This window comes from Musca vetustissima, unplaced genomic scaffold (genome assembly GCF_032173495.1).
Source record: "Musca vetustissima isolate MV318-11 ecotype Yass unplaced genomic scaffold, APGP_CSIRO_Mvet_v1 utg11485, whole genome shotgun sequence".
In the NCBI taxonomy this organism is placed as follows: domain Eukaryota; kingdom Metazoa; phylum Arthropoda; class Insecta; order Diptera; family Muscidae; genus Musca; species Musca vetustissima.
In genome coordinates, this window is record NW_026877207.1 from 93,821 (window position 1) to 118,407 (window position 24,587).

The 24,587-nt window shown below is 32.9% G+C and overlaps 1 protein-coding gene across 1 annotated transcript in view; it reads left to right on the forward strand.

The window, feature by feature from the left end:
* The window catches only part of LOC133321796 (ionotropic receptor 75a), an 87,732-nt gene that overhangs the window by 50,007 nt on the left and 13,138 nt on the right, over nt 1-24,587 (forward strand). The window contains exon 4 of the mRNA XM_061530870.1: nt 21,408-21,547. Coding sequence (XP_061386854.1) covers nt 21,408-21,547 — 140 coding nt within the window. The remainder of the gene's footprint in view (nt 1-21,407; nt 21,548-24,587) is intronic.

The window sequence follows — 24,587 nt, forward strand, 5'->3', positions numbered from 1 at the left end:
ATCCAAGAAATTATGCACCATAGCTTAACGTTTTAAAAAGATGTCATAGTTATTTCCCTTTAAATTTTCGGTATGTTGAAGTTCTTACTTTCAATCTGACTGTTATCGGTTGGCATGTTCAATTCGAATAGGTAACATCGGACGGAGATTTTGGTATAACCTTAAAATTAGATATTATGTCTTGGCTATTTTTTCTAATATTGCTTGTTTTTGTTAGTTGTTCTCTTTCCAGCTGACTATGTTGATAGACTTTTACAAAATATATATATATATATATATATTAGTTTTCTCTCTGATACACATTTTTGGTATCGCATACATGGGCAATTCCGCAGTCACTTACACGACTTTCAGAATCCGACTACCCTGAATGGACATGAACTTGATTCAGAATGTCTTTTGATTTTCCATTCTTGTATTAGTCCCAAAATGTACGTGCATTCTACAATGATCGCGTGTACATTCACTGATATTATTTTTTTGTATTCTCCCAAAAAAAGGAGAGTATTGAATTCAATCCAATTGAACAAAAATAAATCTTTTTTTCATATTCAATATTTTTCATAATTGACAAATATGTGCTTAAAGGAATGATACGCTACCAATTTTCGCAAAAATATCTCAAAATAACAACTACGAGGTGGTGCTATCAAAATAGCTCGACACTAAATTCGTGGAAAAACTGCATAATAATTGTTGCAAAATTTTAGCGGTTTTCGATATTTTCTCACCTTTTAAACCTTCCCTACCCTTCACGAACATTTCAAAACTAATATCAGATAAATCCGTTCAGCCGTCCCCGAGTTTTAGCGAGACTAACGAACAGCAATTCATATATATATATATGGGCAATATTGCCAATTTTTTAACATAGCTGAAGCGGAGGTTCACCCCTTTATAACTCGGGAACTACTTAAGTATATGAAAAAAGTGAATAGTTTTGGGTTTGTCGTTGAAAACTGTTCATGATATTGACCTCCAAACTTTATTTTGGTGGAAGCTGTGTCTACTTTAATGTAAAAAAATGTGTAAATACAGGTTGAGGCGAACCAGTTTTTTATGTTCTCTATCGATTTGTGACTAAGCCACTCATTGCACGGTCTTCGTTTTAAAAGAAAACTAGAAGCCAACGAAATGCGGACTACGCCCCTTATGTATCATTTTTCAAAATTTTAACTGCATCTGCCTTTAAATGATGCTGACATTTTGAAGCTCGATTTTGAGTGTTTTTTTAATTTTACTTCTAGTTTTAATACGCAAACATGAATTTATAAAAATCGATTATAAGATTATTGTAGTCGCGAATCTGCGTAATTTGATATGTATTTTGTGTATGTAGTATGCACAGCTTCAGTGTTATACTCATCCGAAGGTGCGAATTTTGTGCGATCAAATTTCTAAAAAACCTATTTTCGGGCAAATTTTTAGATCTGTCAACTGAATGATATGGGTACCCGCGATCAATAAGGTTTTTTACGTTTCAGATGATATAAAATCTTCTTTGTGAAAATCCATCTATTAGAACGGCGGGAACTGGCCTTCCAAAAACACGAAATTTGGCAAAAAATGTTTTCGAAAATATCGCGGATTTATTTTGCGTATCATTTCCGCTTCAATAAATGACCTCATACGGATTTTGATCTTTTTCGAGAAGAGAACCTTAAAAACTTCAGCCGAAAGAGAGATGTACGCAATTTATCTCAAAAATAGATTGTGCTGGCACATCCATGGTTCTTAATGGACCACATTGAAATGGTATAGATCGATGTATTTTTTTAGGGTGCACACCGAAATCGGATGCGCGTTAATGGCATATGGAGTTTTCGGAAATAATTCGCGTTTTACGATTTTTTGGGTACTTCAATGTAAAGTGTGGCACATCTTAGCCGTCAAATGCAATTTCGCAAAATATATATGGATTGGAAGATAAACTTCAGTACTTCATGGAAACCGCATGCGCATCAAATGATTTTGAGAATTACGCGATTTACACGCAATTTAAAATGTATATTTCATAATATTATTTTATTTTAAGATTTATTCCTATTTATAGAACCCTAAGATTTATCGGAAGGGTCTTGATATACACAAAAAGTGATTATTATATATGTCAATTTTTCGGCGAAATTCGTGTAAAATAGCAGAATAACCCCAACATTTTTTTTTTAAATTTCTTGTATACAATTAAAAAAATAAATATGACGACATTATTTTTTCGAACCAAAAACAAATATTTTTCCTCAATATCTTGTTTTGTTGTTGCTTTGATTTAGAAACCGATACACGGACTTGTGTGATTTTGATATCATTTGATTCACCATCGTGTTTAGATTGTGTAGATATTTTTAAATTAACTTTTTGGTGTGTGTATGTCAATAATATAATGAAAATATTGATGTAATCTGGTATATTTTTTTATTTTTCTCATATTTCGCGAATATGTGCAACTTTATCGTGATTATTATAATATATTCATATTCTTATTTTACGGAGGAAGATATATATCAACGTTTTTGGTCAATATAATAAACGGCGTAATTTGCAGATTTTTTTCTTATGCCCAAAATTAAAACCTCGATAACTTTTGCGCGCATCAACCAAAAATTTGATCGCGAACGGTTTCGGAGTCAGAACATTTTTCTCTATATGTGTTCCAAAAATCATAGATGTGCCACAATAACAAAAAAGCTGATTTTTTGAAAATGGAATATTAAAAAATTGGCAATATTGCCCATATATGGATTGAATACTATATCAACATCTGGTTGCTTCATTTGTAGGCCTTATTAATAGATTTGGTGAGGTGTCTAGCCACTCGCACAAAATTCGACCACTTGTATTTGTACAATTTCCACCCCATAATGGGTGCTTTGCATTCCGCTCCTATTACGGCTTCTTTATTACCTATTATTAAGATTTGCGAGATCAATGTCTCTTAAGGTTTCATTTGCTCTCTTATAAAGCGACATGATGTTCATGTCGTTATAATGGCTACGCAGTTTCACTACTGTACCTTCAATTTCACCTAAGTTTACATGTATTCGCTCTGCCTTGATCCTTTATAAGTATTGCAGTTCCTCCACCACGACCACCGATCCTATCTTGTCTAAATGTTGCCTATTTATTTACTTCAATTTTATTTCTATATGATAATTTATGTTCAGCTATTAATAAAATGTCGGGATTATGTTCTTTTGTAAATAAATGTAGGTAGTGTCTTTTTTGACGAGATACCACTGAATTTACATTTAGAAATATTATTTTTAAATTAGTAATTAATTCTTAGTTCAAACAAAAGTCCAAACATTGCAAGGGCTTTTTCTTCGTCACTTTTAAATGAATTTCGCATATTCATTAATTTTTTTAAGTGATGTAAGCATGTATTTGCCTATGTATCTCTTACAGTCGTCATTAAATATCTCAAAAGCATTACCACTATATTTGGATATTGGGGCTTTTGCATAAGTATTTCCAATTGTTTTACAACTTTCCCAACTACTGGGTCAGTAACGATATGTTCTTTGTTATATTCTTCCTTAGTTTGGAATTGAACATTTTCCAGGCTCGTGAACGTACTGATATTTAAAACATCTTCGAGTCATGTTGCAGTTTGTTGCTGCATGTCCAAACGTTGGCAATTGAGACAACGTATCGTACCACTTCTCTTGTACTTTTCTATGAAAAATTTATTACGTAGAATATATTGCTGCCTTTTAAAGGCTTTAATATCTGAATCATTAGTCAGTTGAAAGATCCATCTGTCATTTTTTAATTTTATAATTTTTGTTTTGTTTTGTATTTACATTCATAATTTTATCTTTATAAAAATCTAATATGTCTTCGACTTCATATGCCGATGATAATTTTGTAATCGTCAGTGAAAATGGTTTCTCACTTTTTAGTGAGTAAGTGTAGAAATTATATTTTAATTCTTTAAATATATTACTGATTTTTGTGTGATCTTTATTTTTAATAACTGTAAGTTTAATTTTGTTTTTATTTTTTATATCAATTGTAAAATTGTCATGTCCTATATGACGCCTTACTTTATTGTCAACTTCTTTTACATTTGCATTATAAACATACAATGGGGTAGGCTGATCTTACCTTTAGTTCCGGTGGTTGTAGTAGATTGAATATTCGTTGGTTCCTCGTTACAGCTTACTTTGCGCTTCGACTTCATTATTGGTTTTGCTGGGGTCGTACTGAAGACACTGCTAGCTTCAGTAGCCCAATCATTATTATTTTTTGCAACTGTTTGTTGATTGTTTATTTCATCATTAATTAATTGCTTTGTCCTTTTTGAACCTAGAGTCCAGATTTTTAAAGAGCTACAATTGCGTTCCAGAAGACATTGGCGATTATATGTACATTTATGCTAGTTGTTTTTTCAATAACCTGGGAGACTGTTCTCAAGTTGTTTCATTCTATTTTTGAAAAACAATTTGAAATTTCACAATGATAATTCATACACACCAATAAACTTCCTTAAATAAATTCGTACGGAATTCCCAGTAAGCATTTTGAAGATTTTTTCGTTAGAAATCGTGCAAAAAAGTCTTTTACAACCCTTTTTTGCTTATAAAAAGTGGTTAATTATGAATTAAGGGCCCCCCCCCCATTCTCGGGGTCAAATTTTTTTTTCGATTTAATTTGATTCTGCACTAATTCAAGAATGTCCCTACAAGATTTCAAGTGAAAATCTCAAGAACTCTTGAAGATATAGCCGATTTATTGTGTCAGCATCAAGTGACGGCTAAAGGGCTTCTCAAATTTTAAACCCGTTTTTCTCTTTTGCGAATGGCGGGCACGATAACTCAAAAACTAATAACCCAATCGATTCCAAATTTTTACACGTTTCTCTGTGAGTGTATAGCTATCGGACTTAGCTAAAGACTTTTCTTTAATTACAAAAAAAAAAACAACAAAACAATAACAACAATTTTTTGTAAATTATTTTTCTTCTCTTTTAAATCTTCAAATATATATGTGCAAAGTTACAAACCTTAACAAGCATTGGTATTGATTTAACAGCCCAATGAAAATCTTGAAAAATTAAAATCGAGAATGGGTGGGGTTCCCTTAAGAGTGGTTTATATACATATACATTTTGCACTAGCTTTGATATTGCTCCTAAGATGGTTGGTATTGCAAATGAGGTATATCGCTTCACGTTTTTGTTGTTTTGATCAATAAACGGTACCCAATATTCGGTTTTTGGGGGCTTTAAACACATTTTTAAACAGAAACAGTTATCGGCTACAAAATTTGTTTACAAAAACATATCAGTATACAATGGCGAGCAAAAGTGTAGAAATGTTTGTAAATTTTCACTTAAAACGTCTATAAAAATTATTGTAGCTAAGATATTTCAACGAAAACTGCAATGTTTCCGGGTAGCCCTCATTTTGGCTGTTTCGGGCATGTTTTTTATTCGAATTCGTTTTAATTTTTTTTATCAAATTCTTATGAAGTATAAAATCTTCCTACCAAGTATGTTTGAAGTATCTTTGGAACTCCTCGTCACTATTTTGCCGTATAAAATTTAACTTATCAACTACTAAATGTATGTGATCATATCCTTTGATATTGTCCAGATTATTAGTCTGAAGAGACTGGGACAAGTGTGTTCTTAGGTAAGCGGCAGAACTGAAGTATAATTTTTATGCATTAATATTAATTTTGAAAATACCTAATATGTGTATAAATGTTTAGATACGATTAACACTACAGCTGTTTGATCTAATCCAAATTAAATCTTACCATTTCCCCTTTTTCTTTCGACGATTCTACTATTTACTTCTCGAAATATTCTACATAAAGTAGCAGACCTTTGGAGATTTTCGAAAGAACCTTCGAAACTATATTTAAACTTAAATTTAAAATGTGGGAGGAACAATGAATGTTAGACGCGACGTCATATATAACACAAAATACAACACATTTCTTTGTTACATGAAGTAGAAGGATTAACAGGATAAGAATTATCGACCGTCATGTTGCTATTGCTAGTTAAAGCAATAAATCAAACAGTATGACCGTGCCTGCGTCTACAACTTGAGTAGTGTTGGCGGGTTGTTTGGGATACCATTTGTATTTTGTTTTTGCAAAATAGTCAGGCTGAATCCCAACAACTATTATTTAGTGGGGAATGTATGGCATTGTCCGCCGAGGGGTAAGGCAAACTGCGATTCAGCCTAACTATTTTGACGAACATCTCATTGGGGTCGTATCGCTCGTAACGTAAGAACTTCGAATTGTCACAACAGACATTTGGGTATGAAAGGTTTTTTGTAAAGAAGCAATAAATAGCTTCTGGGTAGAATATCCCAACAAAAAACTAAGGGAACTGATGGGGATCAGTAGCGAGATCCGAAACTTTAGTCTTCACTGTCTTACCCCTCGGCGGACAATGTCATACATTCCCCACTAATAAATACTTGTTTTTTTTATAAAAGCAACAAACTGGGATTGAAATATCTTAGCTGGAATACTTTTTGTAGACGTTTTAATTGAAAATGTACAAACATTCCTACACTTTCCCTCGCCATTGTATACTGATATGTTTTTTGTAGACAAATTTGATAGCCGATAGCTGTTTCTGTTTCTGCTTACTGGGAATTCCGTACGAATTTATTTAAGGAAGTTTATTGGTGTGCATGAATTATCATTGTGAAAACAACGTGAGAACAGTTTCTCAGAGGATTGACACAAAACTAGCATAAATGTACATACAATCGCTGACGTCTTTTGGAATGCGATTGTAGCTCAGTGGGTTGTGCGCGTTCTTTAAAAATCTGGACTCTAGGTTCAAATCCGTTTTCGTGTGGATTTATACACTCCACCATGAGGTGGAATGTGTCTGCATCGAATGGTATAAAAAGTTCGGCCCGGTTTTTATTTTATTCTATAAATATATATTTCTAAGGAAACGTTACAAACGTTGTTTTGCCGTATCAAAACTGCATCAATTTAGGTTTTCCACCAAAAATTTTTCAGCAGATCTAACTACTCTCACCTCAAAAGGTAATTTAGAATGGATGGCGTAATTACTATTCCTATTTTGATCACATACGATTCATAAGTCCTTTGAATCATTAAAATTGATGCAGACGTTCTCGAGTTACAAAAGGTGTAAACATTTGATTACTTTAATCTCCGACTTTTTTATGTTTTTCTCAACATTTTCTTTGGAAAAACTTTTCCCACAGCAATTAAAATGTGAGTCAAATTGGTGCAGTCGTACTCAATGGAAACATTTTTCACATCATGAAAAATATATTTGAGGAACAATAATGGCACATATAAGTTAGATACCTAGGGCATATAATGCGCAATTGTTTGTAGGATTATACTTCCCAAATCTCTATCTCTATATATATAAAAATTACGTGTAAACTCAAAATCTACTTCACCGATTTTGACCAAATTGTATGTACAGGGTCTATGGGATGTGAGGAGTGTTTCTGCGTAGTTCGAATTTCATCCGACAGATGCCACAATATTTAGTTTTTTTGTGTTTTTGCACCGTAACTCAAGAACTACTGCATCGATTTTGACCAAACTTTATGTATATGCTCTATGGGGCGTGAGGAGTGTTTCTGTTTAATTTTAAGTTCGTCCGACATATGGCGCGCTATATAGTTTCTTTGCGTTTGGCCCGATTAGAGATTGGTTGCTTAATCGACGTTAAGTATTCCGACACAAATTCTAACTCGTGAAAAGCGCGTGGGAGTCAAGTGAAAAACAAAGATTATTAAAATTATGTTAACAATGTATAGCAACTATTGAGAGAAAAATACGCGAAAATCTTGAAAAACATATTTTGAAAGAACGGCTGGGCAGATATGCCTAGATATGCCATTATGTGGGACATATACCATAAAGTACTATACCGACAATTTACAAAGAAGTTCCTTATTCTACATGAAATACCGAATTAAAGGCAATTTTTTTGTTAGTACTTTCAAAGTACGTAAAATCTGACTATGCAAAAAATGGGCCAAAGATAAGGAAGCTTAAAAACGCACAATAATGGCGAGCCAATTTTTCTATGTTATAAAACCAACACATGGCATAAACCCCACACGATATCTGAATCATAGGCTGAAACTTTTAAATATTAATCGAAACCAGCCATATTTGTGAAAAAATGTCAATATATATACATACGTTGTTATGTCTAGGATATATCAAAATGTCCATTTAAAATTTTCAATGCTCGCTACAAATGATTACAAATACCTCAACAATTCAGCTAGCTAAGTAGTAACAAATACCTTATAAATTACCTTTAATTTGGTATTTCATGTAGGATAAGAAACTTCGCTGTAAATTGCTTTTATTCCAGATTTTTGTGTATTTTTCTCAAAATGTTCTTTCATAAAAACCTTCCCACTTCAATTACAGATAACTGAAAGCAAATTTTAGACAAATCGGTCCCGCCGTTCTCAAATCGGAAATTTGAACAAAATTATATTATAATTAGATTTAAACTAATTTTACTTCAATTTTAAAAGTTATTTTTTTCGCTTCACTCCCACGTTATTTACGAAAAGAGGTTATGTATGAATTGGTGTCGGAATACTTGACGTCGATAAGCACCCACCCAATTTTTTAACATAGCTGAAGCGGAGGTTCACTCCTTTATAACTCGGGAATTACTTAAGTATATGAAAAAATGTGAATAGTTTTGGGTTAATTGATCTTTCGTTGTAAACTGTTCATGATATTGGCCTCCAAACTTTATTTTGGTGGAAGCTGTGTCTACTTTAATGTAAAAAATGTGTAAAAACAGGATGAGGCGAACCAGTTCTTATATGTTCTCTATCGATTTGTAATTAAGCCACTCATTTCACGGCCTTCGTGTCAACGTAAAACTAGAAGCCAGCAAAATGGGGACTACGCCCCTTATGTATCATTTTTCAAAATTATAACTGCATCTACCTTTAAATGATGCTGACATTTTGAAGCTCGATTTTAAGTGTTTTTTGTATTTTACTTCTAGCTTTAATATTCAAACAGGAATTTCTAAAAATCGATTATAAGATTATTGTAGTCGCGAATCTGCGTAATTTGATATGTAGTAGTATGTATGTAGTATGCACAGCTTCAGAGTAATACCCATCCGATGGTGAAAATATTGTGCGATCAACTTTCTAAAAAACCTATTTTTCGGCCCAATTTTTTAGATCTGTCAACTGAATGATATGGGTACCCGCGATCAATAAGGGTTTTTACGTTTCGGATGGTATAAAATCTTCTTCGTGAAAATCCACCTACTAGAACGGCGGGAACTGGCTTTCCAAAAACGCGAAATTTGGCAAAAAATGTTTTTGAAATGGAATATGGAGTTTTCGGATATTATTCGCGTTTTACGAGTTGGGTACTTCATGGGTTGGGTACTTCAATGCAACATGTAGTACATCTTAGCCGTCAAATGAAATTTCGCAAAATATATTTGGATTGGAAGATAAACTTCAGTACTTCCTGGAAACTGCATGCGCATCAACTGATTTTGAGAATTTTATAATATTATTTTATTTTAAGATTTATTCCTATTTATAGAACACCAAGATTTATGGGAAGGGTCTTGATATAATCCTCAAGGCATATACTTATACACAAAAAAATATTGTTTTTATATAAGTCAATTATTCAGCGAAATTCGGGTAAAATAGCAGAATAATCCCAACATTTTTTTTCTGAAATTTCTTGTATAAATTAAAAAAAAATATGATGGCATTAATTTTTCGAACCAAAAACAAATATTTTTCTCCTATATTTTTACTATTTTTTTTTCATATTTCGCGAAGATGTGCAACTTTTTCGCGATGTTTATAATATTTTCAAATTCTTTTTTTACGAAGGAAGATATATATCAACGTTTTTGGTCAATATAATAAAAGGCGTAATTTTAAGATTTTTTTCTTATGCGCATCAACCAAAAATTTGATCACGAACGGCTTCGGAGTCAGAACAGTTTTCTCTAGATGTGTACCAAAAATTATTGATGTGCACAAAAACAAAAAAAAAACCGATTTTTTGAAAATGGAATATTAAAAAATTGGCAATATTGCCCATATATATATATATATATATATATGTGTGACTAAGCCACTCATTTCGTGGTCTTCGTGTTAAAGTAAAACCAGGAGCTTACAAAATAAGGACTAGTCTCTTATGTATAATTTTTCAAAATTGTATCTGCATCTGCCTTTAAATAATGCTGACATTTTGAAGCTCGATTTTGAGTGTTTTTGTTTTTTTTTTGAATTTTATCATTTGAATTTCTGTGGATCATTTCCTTTTCTATAAATGACCTGATACGGACCTTGATTTAAGATTTTTTTCTTACTTATAGAACCCCAAGATTTATCGGAAGGGTCTTGCTACAATCCGCAAGGTATATACTTATACACAAGAAGGGATTATTTTTATATATACCACTTTTTCGGCGAAATTCGGGTAAAATAGAAGAATAACCCCAACATTTTTTTTCTGAAATTTCTTGTATAAAATTAAAAAATAATTATGATGACATAATTGTTTCAAACCAAAAACAAACAATTTTCCTCAATGTCGCTGAAATTTACAAACCGCTAAGCAGACTTGTGTGATTTTGATATCATTTGATTCATCATGGTGTTTGGATTATGTAGATATTTTTAAATCAATTTTTAGGTTGATTCATGACATTAATATAATGAAAATATTGACGTACTCTCCTATATTTTATATTTTTACCCATTTTTGGTCATTATTATTTTAAGATTTTTAAAAAAATAAAAAAGATTTTTTTAATGTCCAAAATTGAAACTTCGATAACTTTTGCGCGCATCAATCAAAAATTTGGTCGCGAACGGTTTCGGAGTCAGAACATTTTTCTCTTTATGTGTACCAAAAATCATTGATGTACCACGAAAACAAAAAAAAATCGATTTTTTGAAAATGGAATATTAAAAAATTGGCAATATTGCCCATATAAGATCATCAACGCATGGGGAACGGCTTACGATAAGCGAAGTGGTATGTGTGAAAAAAATTAGTACAAATTACAACATTGTGTCGCGTATTAAAACCAAATAGAGCCTTTAGAGGATTTGAATTTCAATCAGACTGATAGCGATGATAATTACCAGGCTATGACTATGTTGCCGAATCTGCCCCATCAAATGCCGAAGCTACCCCGGGTTGGGGCACATTCGGCGAATTAGATTTTTTTTATAAAACTGTAAAAATTTTTAACTAATACTAATTTTTTATATCTTTTTGGTACTAGTTTTTATAATTAAGTGTCAGAGGACAATAATCAGCCATAAAGTTTTTATATATGTTGAATAAGTACTGAGATATAGAGCTCTAAACAAAAAGTGCCGAAGGTGCCCCAGTCTCCCCTACTAGAAAGTACTAAACATTACATTTGAATGGAATCGGTGAAGATTCATATCTGAAACTTGGCATATTGTATCACAGTGAATGGTAAAAATATAAATGTAAATTTTGAAATTTGGTACGTAGCTTTGCCAAAAATACAATGTAACATGTCGTAATATATATATATATATATATACGATACTTGATATGTAGCTTAAGCTGTTTCGAAATTAGTACAAATATGTATAAAAGTCTAAATGTTGCATATAGCTTTAACTATTACAAATAGGCATAAAATTTTATGGAAACAAAAGTTGTGATAAAAACATCAAAAATACAAAATATAAAAACCTGAAAATTGTATGTAATATTCTATTGCAAATAGAATGCTATGCATAGTTCTTTTGAAATTAGTACTAAATACTGTAGTATAAGGAAACCGAAAGAAATATAAATCTGCAACGCGGAACATAGATTTAATTATTACAAATAATATAGCATACTAATAAATTTTGGAAATTAATACCGTACAAAATATTAAATTATAATGGAAAAGTTGAAGATTGAAATCTGAAATTTAGTATGTAGCTTAACTATTACAAATAGAGCGATTTGTACAAAATTGTACTAAATATTGTATCACAGTGAATGGTAAAAATATAAATGTAAATTTTGAGTACAAAAATGTCCAACTCTTAGTACAAATAAGAGGCTTGGTTTATTGGAAATTTATACAAAATGACATCAAAAATACAAAATATCGCACTGTGTAGGAAAAAGTATAAATCAGAAATTCGGTATGTAGTTTTGTATATTATAAGCAAATAGTATACAAATGGAATACAACTAAACATTGTGTACAGTAGAACGGATAAAGATAGCAACCTGTTATTAAATACTTATCTGGAACTATGACAATAAACATTTATACATACATATTTTGCAGAAATAAGTTATAAAATGTACTAAAAAGTACAACACATTGTATACGACAGTAAGGGTGGATATAGGATTTGGATATAAGGCTTTTTCTATGGAAAACAATGCTAAAGTACTAAATATTATATACGACAGAACGAGTATAGATAGAGTCCTGAAAATTTTGTATGTACATTTAGCTATAACAAATTAAACATTTAGCTATAACAAATTAAAAAAGGTTTTTGTTTTTGAAAATTTTTAGTAAAAAGTACTAAATAGGACAGGTTAGACACAGATATCCGAATTTTAGTATTTATCTTTGACTAAGGCACTTTTAAACGCAAATGTTTCAAACATTTCTAAAATAATTGTACTGATATATTTCCAATGATGTTTCCAACCACACTGGAAATATAGTATACTGCAGCGACTTCCGATGTAATGAATAACGGGCTGGATCTTTATGTCGAAGATATATTAAACATTCCGACAATTTTTTCCATTGAAAATTTTGTAACACGTAACGCACCAGAAATACTAAATTTCTGCAATTATAATGGAAATCATCCCTTCAAAGGCAGGTATCTGCACTGTGCAAAATATTAGCTGTGTTCCCAAACCTGCAATATAGTACTATATTGTACTAGTTTTGCAATTTTTGCTAGAAAAGCGTTCCCTTACGCCGAAAAGTAGGACAATTTGAAATTAAATTTAAGAGAGTTAAAACCAAAATGGCGTTCTCTTCTCCTATTTTCTGCAAGACCAATTTGGCCTAGCACGAAATAGTAAATGTAGTAAATTATGAATTTGACATTTGATTGCCAGAGATATACAGTCCGAAATAAAGCACATGAAAGTTAGCGCTTCAACAAAAGGGACACACGCACACACATTTGCTTGAAAAAAAAAAACAAATAAGTAATTAAAAAATGGACAAACCGAAGATGAATGGCTGGCAGAAGATTCAGATGAAGATACTATAGAAAGAAGACCTGGGTTGGGAACGTGCATCATCAAGTTCTACTGGTTAATCGTACTAACCAATGTGTGTACATTGGCCCAAAATATCTTGGGCTTATGTCAAGTTTAGGGGATCCACTTGGATCGCTTTGACATTTTTACAGTAAGTAGTCCTCTGTGGACTGATTACAGTGATATATATTTTATGGGGAGAAATGCATATTTCCCGAGATATGGGCCTTGAAAGTTCGGAGAGTATGTTGTTTTAATCAGCCATTTGACTATTTCCAGCAAGATAATATGAGTATCATTTAAAGGTTACGGTTTGTGCTTTAAAACTAGATGAAGAATATATCATCATAATGTATATACAATTTAAAAAAAGAATTTGGATTGCGTAGCCATGTATGCGATTGTCCATATGTGAAAAGGTTGTTTTAAACAAAATATGCTCCGAAATTGCAAGGCCAATGTCTCGGGAAGTATGTATTTCTCCACATGAAATGTATATCACTGTAGTCAGCACAAGGAGGGCTACTTACGGTAATCATTTCAAAATGATCCGAGTGGAGCGCCTAAACATTAACATTATGGGAGCGTCCAGCCATGTAAGGCTTTCCGGACTTGGAGTCGTCGGAAACTCCACTTCCAAATATTCGATAATGTTTTCATCTAAATTATACAAATAAAAAATTAACAATAAGTATTAATAATATCAAAATCATACAATGGACGCCCTTTAACTTTTTGTTTTTGTTTTTGTTTTTTTTTTTTTTTTGTCCTTAATTGATGAAATTTTTGATTTTGGCGTTTCTTCATGTTTTAACTATTTTTCGTTCCTTTACTTTTTGCGCAATTCTTGTATGTGAGAGTAATTTTTGATAGTTCGCTCTTTTACTAGCTTTACTATCAAAAAGTACGGGAACGAACCTATTATATTACAAATTCGTACTATAAGGGTGCACAAGTACTAAAATGTCCTACATATGCTACTATTTGCCTTGGTCCATCAGGAGCATCGAGAAAATAGTACACTTTCAGAAAATAAAATAAAAATAAATAAGTTATACTTGATTGAAGCATCGACATTTCTGTTCAATTCGTTGCTAAATTATAATAACTTTTTTATTTTCAAATTTACTGTATTAGTAAAAGTATTCCTCCATCCCAGATTTTACATAATGGGATACATAAAATAAATTAAGTAGGTTGCTATAAATCGTTTTAAATTTCAAAAGAGTAGTAAATTTGAATTATCAGATTCCAATATTCGATTCTTGCTACATAGGTTTGGAAAAAATTTTCGATTTGGAATTCTTTAAGGGATAAAATTGTTTCCACGAAATATTGGAAAAATATTAAAAATTTGGGAGTTTACATAACTATTTTAGTTATATTAATGACGTATATTCACCAAAAAAAACAATATATATACACCGCAATAAATCAAATGATCACACAAGTCGAAGTAGTTTTTTTTTGTAGATTACAAGAACAACCAAAGAAGATATTAAGAAAAAATAATTGTTTTTTGTTTGAAAAAATAATGTTACCATATTTATTTGTTATTGTAATTAAAATAATTTCACAGACAATATTTGAGTTATTCCTTTATTTTAGCGGAATTTCCTGCAAACAACTAACATATATAAAACTAGCAACATGTTGTGTAAATGTGTACACTTTGCGGATTACAACATGTGCTTCCAAATTAATCGTGGGATAATGTTAACAGGAAATAATCTTAAAAATATAATATGTATTTCAAAAAGCGCCTATATTCCGTTTCAGCGCCCATGCGTATCAAAATCAGTTCATGAGCATGCGGTTTCTTCCAATGAATGAGTATTTTTCAAAAGTTCATTTGGCGGCTAAGATGTAGTAGACGTTGCTCGAAGCTCGTAAAAATAGTGCATCCGGTTTTGATGTAAACCCTAAAGATTCATCTATCTATACATATATCAAGAACCATGGATGTAGCAGCTCAAACTATTTTTGGAATAAATCGCTATCGATAAATATCTCCCTTTTGGCTATAGTTATTAAAAATCTATTTTCGCAAAAATTAGGTTCTTTTTTTGAAACGGAGACAACACAATTAAATCTGTGATATTTTCACAAACATTTTTGTTCATACAGGCTCTAGTAGGTGGATTTTTACGAAAAAGTTTTAATTTTATCCAGAACGTAGAAAAGCTTCTGATCGCACTGGTACAGCGTGCGAAATTTAATTGTTTTTTAGTCAAGAAAAACTTTTTCCGAATTTTCTTTTGCAATTTTTATTAAACAGTTACGCTCTTTACAATGCCTGCTATTTTTATGAATATGTGTGTAAATTTCGGAGATATTAAGTAAAATGTAGCGTACGCATGCTGTACAAAATGTTCCCTTAGAAAATTGTATATCAGTTTCGATATGAAATTTCTGCGAATTAACTGAAGATAGAATTGTTATACTTTTTACAGCTATACGAGGCTATTGAAGATTGTATTGATATTTAGATTGTATTTTTTAAGAAACAAAATTGTATTTTTGAGAAACTATTTCTAACATATATTTTTTTAACTTTGAACACTGTCACGCACATTTTACTCTTGTAAAGCACCATTACATATACGTACTAAAAAATTAAATTCAAAACTGAATGTTTAAAATATGATAATTTGTATATCCTACACAACTATGTTGTCAGGGCATTACAGCTTTGTGTGGCTCCACGAGTTTGTAACGCCTCGAAATATTGATTCTGAACCAAGCGTCACGAAATTTGTGTGTGTAAATCCGTTTTTGACCAAATAAGACCCATATTGTTTTTGGTAATGATTGGTTAATATTTAGGGGACCAATGTAACCAAAAACCCTATTTTTGTGTGGTCACTCTAAAGGGTGCAAATATCGCGGAATATTGCCCAGGCTCGGAATATAGATCCGCAGTAAACTGCACCGGCCACTGGTTTTCATCTATTTTTTTGGAGACGGATTAATACAAATTAGGAAAAAACATTGAAGTTAATAATGAAGCTCTATCACACAATTCAAGTATAATTTCAAATAATAATATAATTTAAGTAGTCGCATTTAAATATTGTAGAATTCCGGGCCGAACGGCTCAATTAGAGGAAAGATGTAGAGCGATAAAAATATAAATTTGACAGATTTTTATTCATGTTTTTCGATTCTAGGTTTGTTCGATAACTTACTTTTGGCTTCGATTTCTCAACATTTCAAATGGGCTAATAAGACACCGTAACTAAAGTAACTGTATTTTTTACAATATTGATATTTCTTTTTATGTCATTTTATGTTTTATTATTATTATGGTATATTTGCTTATACAGTGGTGGACATTCGTTTGATCGAATATCAAATACAAACCAAAAAAATTGTCATACATTTTTTGAAGAAACTAAAAATAAGGCCGTATTTTGACAGGAAATTCGTTTGAGCGCAGCTCATTTTAAAATAAAAAATAATGTAAAAAACAAACATAGACTTGAGAATGGATAAATAAATATTTGTAAGCAGTTTGTCAAGGATCAATTCAAAAAAGAAAAATAAAAAAGTGTAATAAATTACTCATATTTTTTGCATTTTAGGAGGAAATATGGATATTCTAATACAATAATTGGAAAATTAATAAATCATTCAGAGTGTGTGAATAGATTAAGGGTCTAAAAATGAAAAATTGTGGTATAAAGTCATCAACAAAGGAAATTCCATTTCTATTTTAAGATATAAAGGACGAATTCGAATGAAACCATCTAAAAAGCGATTTTCCAACAACAAACTTAAAGAATTTTTTTAGCTATCTGTTACAATACGCACCATTTCACGGTATTTAATGTCGACTTCGTAAATAAGATGGGCTAAACTAATAACCAAGCTACGTTGAACGAACGCTTACAAGTAAATTTTGTGGAATTTGATAAATGCATATGACTTGGTTAAATAAATTATAAATGATCATATTTTCTGACAGGAGTTGTAGGGGATGATTGGCTTATCTTTGTCCCCCTTTCATCTCAATTGTGTACACTGATCTCCCCGCGGTTTCACATGGGGTAGCTATTTTCATCATCCGTTGAAATAGTGAACTGATATGTGCCGCGATTTCACCCATAAGAACTATAAAAAAATGGGCTGAGGCGTCGGGTTAGTTGCCCACACTCGAAAAACCTCTCCTACTATGAAAAAGTGAAGAAAAAGAAAACCAAACCCCCTTACTGTTGACGACCCCCCTAGCAAACTTATAAAGGACCACGATCTGCGAATCTGCACTTGGAATGTGCGCACGTTGTACATGTCTGTGGCCCCGGCTACAGATGCACTCCAGTAGATGAGCGAATTGCTAAAATTCGCATAAAAGCGAAGTTCTTCTACATCAGTCTTATTTGCGCCCATGCTCCGACCGAAGACAAAGATGAACAGACCAAAGACATATTTTACGAGCGCCTAGAAACAGCATATGATCGCTGCCCTGGCCATGACATTAAAGGCCACCTGGATTTCTCCTGATCAAGCAACGAGAAATCAAATTGATCATGTTGTGATAGACGGAAGGTCTATCCAGTGTATTAGACGTTCGATCGTTCCAAGGAGCGAATATCGATTCGGAACACTACCTTGTAGCAGGCAAGGTTCGCACTCGTCTTAATGTTGCAGCAAAGGTGCGATCTAACACAACACGGAAACTCGACATCGAAAAGCTGCAAACACAACAGGTTGCCGAGGCCTACTCGGCTCAACTTACCCACCTGCTTGACGAAAGCACTTCTTGTCCCGTTAATAGTATAGAAGCACAATTGCAAATAATTGCACCCTACAAACTGCAGCAAAAGCAACACTTGTGTACCAAAACCCACCATCAAGAAACCCATGGTACGATCAGGAGGAATTAGCCTTCTTCCCATCGCATATAAAGTACTATCCAGTGTGCTGTGTGAACGACTGAAGCCAATGGTCAATGGCATTATTGGACCATACCACTGCGGCTTCAGACCTGGCAAATCCACCATTGACCAAATTTTCACTCTGCGCCAAATCCTGGAAAAGACCCACGAAAAACACATCGACACATACCACATATTCGTTGACTATAAAACCGCTTTCGACAGCCCTATCCGTTCAGAGGTGTTTAAAGCCATGTCTACGTTTGGCATTCCTGCAAAATTAAGCAGTTAAAGTCGGTAAGGACATATCGGAGCCCTTCAATACCGAACCAGGATTCAGACATTCTGTACACCAAACAACACATGTTACTCACTTACGCCAATGATATCGATATAATGGGTCGAACATTGATAGCGGTAACAGCCATCTTTGAAGATGTGGCAGCTCTTGGGGTGTTTGAATGAAAAATTCTCCGAAAGTTCTACGGGCCGATCTGAGTCGATGGTGGATATCGCCGTCGAATGAACCACGAGTTTTAAAATTTATACGCAGACATCGACATAGTCAGTCGTATTGAGCAGCAGCGACTACGGTGGCTCTTTCAAATTGGAGGAGATGCGCACAAGACCGACTCGCTTGGAAATCTTTTTTAAGCTCGGCTTATGGAACAACCGTGCTGTAAGAAGCCAGCTATGTAAGTAGTATTTTCTGACGAGAATAACATACACGAAAATGTAAAAAACCTGTATTAAGATCGAAGCTGAATTTCTGGGGGAAGTCATATGGTATAGGGTGCATACTCATACGAATATTAGCTTCCACTTTGTGATGTGTCCACTAGGGATAAGTAAGTCTACTTTCGACTAATCGATTAATCGACTTTTTGTATTGAAAAGTCTAAGAGTCGAAGTCGTCTTTTGATCGATGAAACAATCGTAAAGTCGACTTTTCATGATTGACTTTCGATTCTCTTCATAAATACTTGGTTTTTTATCACAAAGCTCAAATTGCCCAAAAATTGCACTTTCCGGAACTTTACCTTATCTGTTCACAATAATTCATATAAAAAATCGAATTTTTCGTCGATTTGCAAAAGTCTGTAAAAGTCGAAAATCGATTTTGAACAGTTTTGACAAAATCGAAAGATCGAAAAGTCGACTTTTTAGTCAAAGGCAAAAATCGAAAAGTCTAAAAATCGACTTTTTGGTCAGTTTTGGTCAGACGTTTTAATAACACATTTTGATTCAAAAGAGGACAAGAATATAATTCTTCACCAGTATAACGTTTTAATCTAGCCTCGAAGCAAACAAAAACTTGGTTTTCTGACAAAAATATAAATATTTTACCACGGACGGCTTTCACTCTAGACTGTAATCCTATTGAAAACGTATAGGAGATTCCTGTGGCAAAGGTGTATAACTCGGCATAATGTTTTCTTTTATAAATTACCTTAAATATGCTGTGAAAGAATGCTGGTTAGATATCAGCGTAAATACTGTCCAAAATTTGGAATACTCTTTATCAAACCGTATTCTATATGTTACCTAAAATGGCGGTGGATATGCTAATTATTAATTTAATAAGAATTTCCTGGAAAAATAAGGCAAAATATGCCTTATTTTTAGTTATATCAAAAAGTGTATGAAAAAAGTTTTTGATTTCTATTTCATATTTGATACCTTAAATAAATTCACTATTTTGTTTAAAAAAATGTATTTTCAAAACAAATTCTCAAAGACATCATATGCGCTCAAACGAATGTCCACCGCTGTATTATATCGGTATTTGTTTCTAGGCAATTATATATATTTTTGGAGCAAATCAAAATTAAAAACAGACACAAATTATTGTAAAAAAAAACCTTTAAAAATTATCTATAAGAATTGATGGTAGAAACCAAAACATTAATTATTATGGCAAAAATAACTCAAATTTCAGAGATCATATGTCTATCCAAGTAATAATTGTGACAATGTTTATACCCTTCACCACACTGTGGTATAGGGTATTATGTCTTTGTACATATGTTTGTAACAGGCAAAAGGAAGCGAGATAGACACATGGTTCCTTTTGAAAATATACATAGAATCACTTCCTACCTCGATTTACGCTTGTCCGTCTGTCCGTCCGTCCATGTATTTTTGTGAACAAAGTACAGGTCGCATTTATGATCCGATTTGGATGAAATTTGGCATAGGTCACATATTTGGCCCAAGGACGAACCCTATTGAAATTGTGAAAAATCGGTTCAGATTTAGATATAGCTCCCATATATATTTTCGTCCGATTTAATGCATTTGGTGCACCAAAGTCCCTATATATTATTCGATTTGCACGGAATTTGGCACAGCGTAATGAATTAGGTTTAGAGTGATGTGTGTTAAATTTCGTAAATATCTGTTCAAATTTATGTATAGCTCCCATATATATATATATATATATTTTCGTCCGATTTAATGTATTTGTGCACCAAAGTCTGTATATATCTTTCGATTTTCACGGAATTTGGCACAGTGTAATGAATTTGGTCTAGAAATATGTGTGTTAAGTTACATATAGCTTCTATATCTGACCAAATGAAAAAAATTAGTATCGCTTGTAGAATGACATGTTTTTTGATCTAATTTCATTTTACTGGTCTTTAAAAATTCGACGTCTGTTAGGATTTATCTGTTGTATATACCCAAAGTGGTGAAGGGTATCATATACTGGTTTTAATTACCAATATACATTTTTTCGGATATACTATATAACAGCACCGCCACTTTCCTTTCCAAATGAATTGTCTTTAACCCAATGTTTACTGGTTTTAATTACATTATTTATTTCAATATACATTTTTTCGGATATACTATATAACAGCACCGCCATTTTTTGGTATTTAAAGGATTTCAGATACGTTTTCCAAATGAATTGTCTTTAACCCAATGTTTCCACAAGCAACAAAATGTTTGAGAGCTTCTATTTAATATTCAACTAGTAAATATATTTTTGGATTATCGAGTTGGTCCAAAAATGTGTACAAAGTAAAAATTATTTTTTAACAAAAAAAAAATGCTAATCCTCCATATAATTCCCCAATACACCTCCTCCAATCCATCCATGTTTTGACATAAAAATATAGGTCTCGAAAGATTTTAGGTATTACGGTGGAGGGCGTGTTCGTTTTACGCCGTTTGACGTTTTATCTTCTTTCATTTACTATTTTGTATTTGCTCATCACAAAAAACTTAACATTTTAATTTCCTTAATATTTATAGAATACGAAGGGCTGTTGAAGTTGGGCTTGATAGGCATATCCTTAAGCAACTACAGCCGGAGAAACCTGTTTGTAGTAATTTATATACAGTATATGCAGTTGACCTGACTGGTATAACCAGTGCATTATATTTTTTGGCAGGTAAGTCATATTTTGTAATATCTAAAACTTATTAAATAAATTCGACAAATTTAACAAATGTTTTTAAAGTAGCTTCTGCATTTGACACATTGGGACACATTCCGCACCCATAAACATAGCCTGGTAATTATCATTGTTATCAGTTTGGCTGGAATTCAGACCCTCTATTTTGTTTTAAAATGCGACTCAATGTTTGACTTTTAAGGCCACACACACCATCAGAAATAGATATTGACGATATAAAAAGCGTTTTCGCCAATAAAAGCACTTTTAATCCTATATATGCAATTTCGAACCATATTAAAGGATTATTTTTAAAGACCGACCCAAAATCGCTTTAAAGAAATAATATACAGTAGACCACGGATATAAGAAAATGGTTCGCCCATAACTGAAAACAGTTTGTTATAAGAACAAATTTCTCGATTATTTTGGGATGTTCTTATATCCGTAGTCTACTGTAGCACTTTCTGTATCTGTACGAATGTACCCCACTTTAAAGTGGGGTAATGTCTATAGCTTTTTTCATTTGTTTCTATCAATCTTCTAATCTTATTATATTTTTAAGAACTTTTATAAGAATATGCATTTTAATTAACGACTTATAAATAATACTGTCGTAAAATTTGAAAAGTTTTTTACACGAAATACTTTCGAAAAATACAATACGTAAAAATACAAAAACCCCTGCATCGAAAAAAAAACTTATTAGCTAGAGCATACCCTGTGACAGTTATTTATTTTGATATTCGATACCTAGAGATCAAAGCAAGTGATGTTCAATGAAAGCTTCATATAGAAAACGCCATTGGCAAATGTGTCCCAAAGCCGAAGCTGTCCCAGTCTCCCTTACTTCTAGGATGTCTAGATTCAATGTCATCGTAGTGAAAATAAACAAGTTAAAAAGCGTTAAGTTCGGCCAGGCCAAACTTTGGATACCCTCCACCATAGATATACTGACAGGTATTTGAAATAAAAATATAAGGACCATACCAAAAAGTGTACCTATACCGACATTTCTACAAACCTAAACATTGGTCCTAGACCCCATGTTTCTTTGGACCAAATTTGTTTCAGAAAATTTTGATTTCATACAAACTTTGGTCATCTTATTATCTCTTCCAAGCTTAGTTCATGTTCGAAGATGGGGAATATCGGTCCACTCCTTCTGGTACCTTCCACACAGGGGCTAGGTCTAAATACGGGTTGTAGTTCATATATAGTTCATTATCGAACCTTACGTTCAGGTCTTTATCTCGATATTCACCGCAGGTGCTATGATTACAACAGAGTCTTAGAACCAAACCCAAAACGCGGAACAAATTGCATAACTATTTTAATATAAACCAGTAAGGAAAGTAGTAAAGTCGGACTGGGCCGACTATATGATACCCTTCACCACTTTGGGTATATTTTACATATGTATCCTAACAGACGACGCGTTTTGTTATAAATTTATATCTGAACCGATTTCAGGGAAACTTGCCAGAGACTAATTTATATAACATCAGTACGTTGTGTCAATCGGCCTAGCTATGGATCTTTTCACGAAGCTTAGCAACATCATCCTAGACTTAATTCAGTACCCTATACCAAAGTGCGTGCAAATCGAAAGATATATAGGGTCTTTGGTGCACCAATTACCTTAAATCGGATGAAAATACATATGGGAGCTATATCTAAATCTGAACCGATTTTCACGAAACTTGGCAGACATCATTCTCGATCTAATTCATCAATTACAATTTCAATTTCGGGCACATCAAAAGATTTCCAGGGACTTTAGTGGACTATTTACCTAAAATCTTTGGTACACAATAAACCTTATATCGGACGAAGATATGTATGAAAGCTATATCTAAATCTGAACCGATTTTCACGAAACTTGGCAAACATCATTCTAGGCCTTATTCATTACGCTGTACCAAATTCCGTGCAAGTCAAAATATTTCTAAGTGACCTTATTCATTACGCTGTGCCAAATTTCGTGCAAATCAATAGATATATAGGGACTTTGGTGCACCATTTACCCTTAATCGGACGAAAATATATATGGGAGCTATATCTAAATCTGAACCGATTTTCCCAATGTCAATAGGGTTCGTCCAATTCGGATCATAAATGCGACCTGTACCTTGTTTACAATTTAACATGGATAGACAGACAGACGGACGGGCATGCATAAATCGACATAGAAAGTGATTCTATACATATTCTCAAAAGGAACCATGGGTCTATCTCGATTATTTTTGTCAGTTACAAACATATGCACAAAGAAATTGTCGGATAATCATTTCCGACAATATAAAGTTATAAACGGAAAAACAAAATTTATATACCCTCCATACAATGGTGGAGGGTATAAAAAGGGGGTTATATGGAGACTACCCCAAAAAGGGGGGCGAATATTAATAATTTTTGGTAGGGAGATTTGTTACTATATACAACTACAAAATACCAAATTGCAGCCAAAATACCGAAAATTGGGGGTATCCTTATATGAGGGCTATCCGAAAAAATGGACCTATATTCATAATTTTTTGTGGGAAGATTTGGTACCTATTAAGGACTCAAAATACTAAATTATATTCGGTGAAAAAATGAGGTCAAAACCCCCCAAAACTGGAATTTGGAAGGTACCCTTATATGGGGCTACCAGAAAAAGTGGACCTATATTTATAATTTTTAGTGGGGCAAGTTGGTACCCAATAAGAACCACATGTATTAAATTTCAGCGAATTCGGTTGAACCCCGCGCTCAAGAACCCTAAAATACCGAAAATTGGGGGGTACCGTTATATGGGGGTACCAGAAATCATTGACCTATATTTATAATTTTTAGTAGGGAGATTTGCTGCCCAATAAGAGCTCAAAGTATCAAATTTTAGCGAATTCGGTTGAAAACACGCTCAGGAACCTCAAAATACGGAAAATTGGGGGGTACCCTTATATGGGAGCTATGCCTAAACGTGCACCGATGTATCCCATCTTCGAAATTGACCTGCCTGCAGACAAAAGACAACTTTATGCAAAATTTCAGC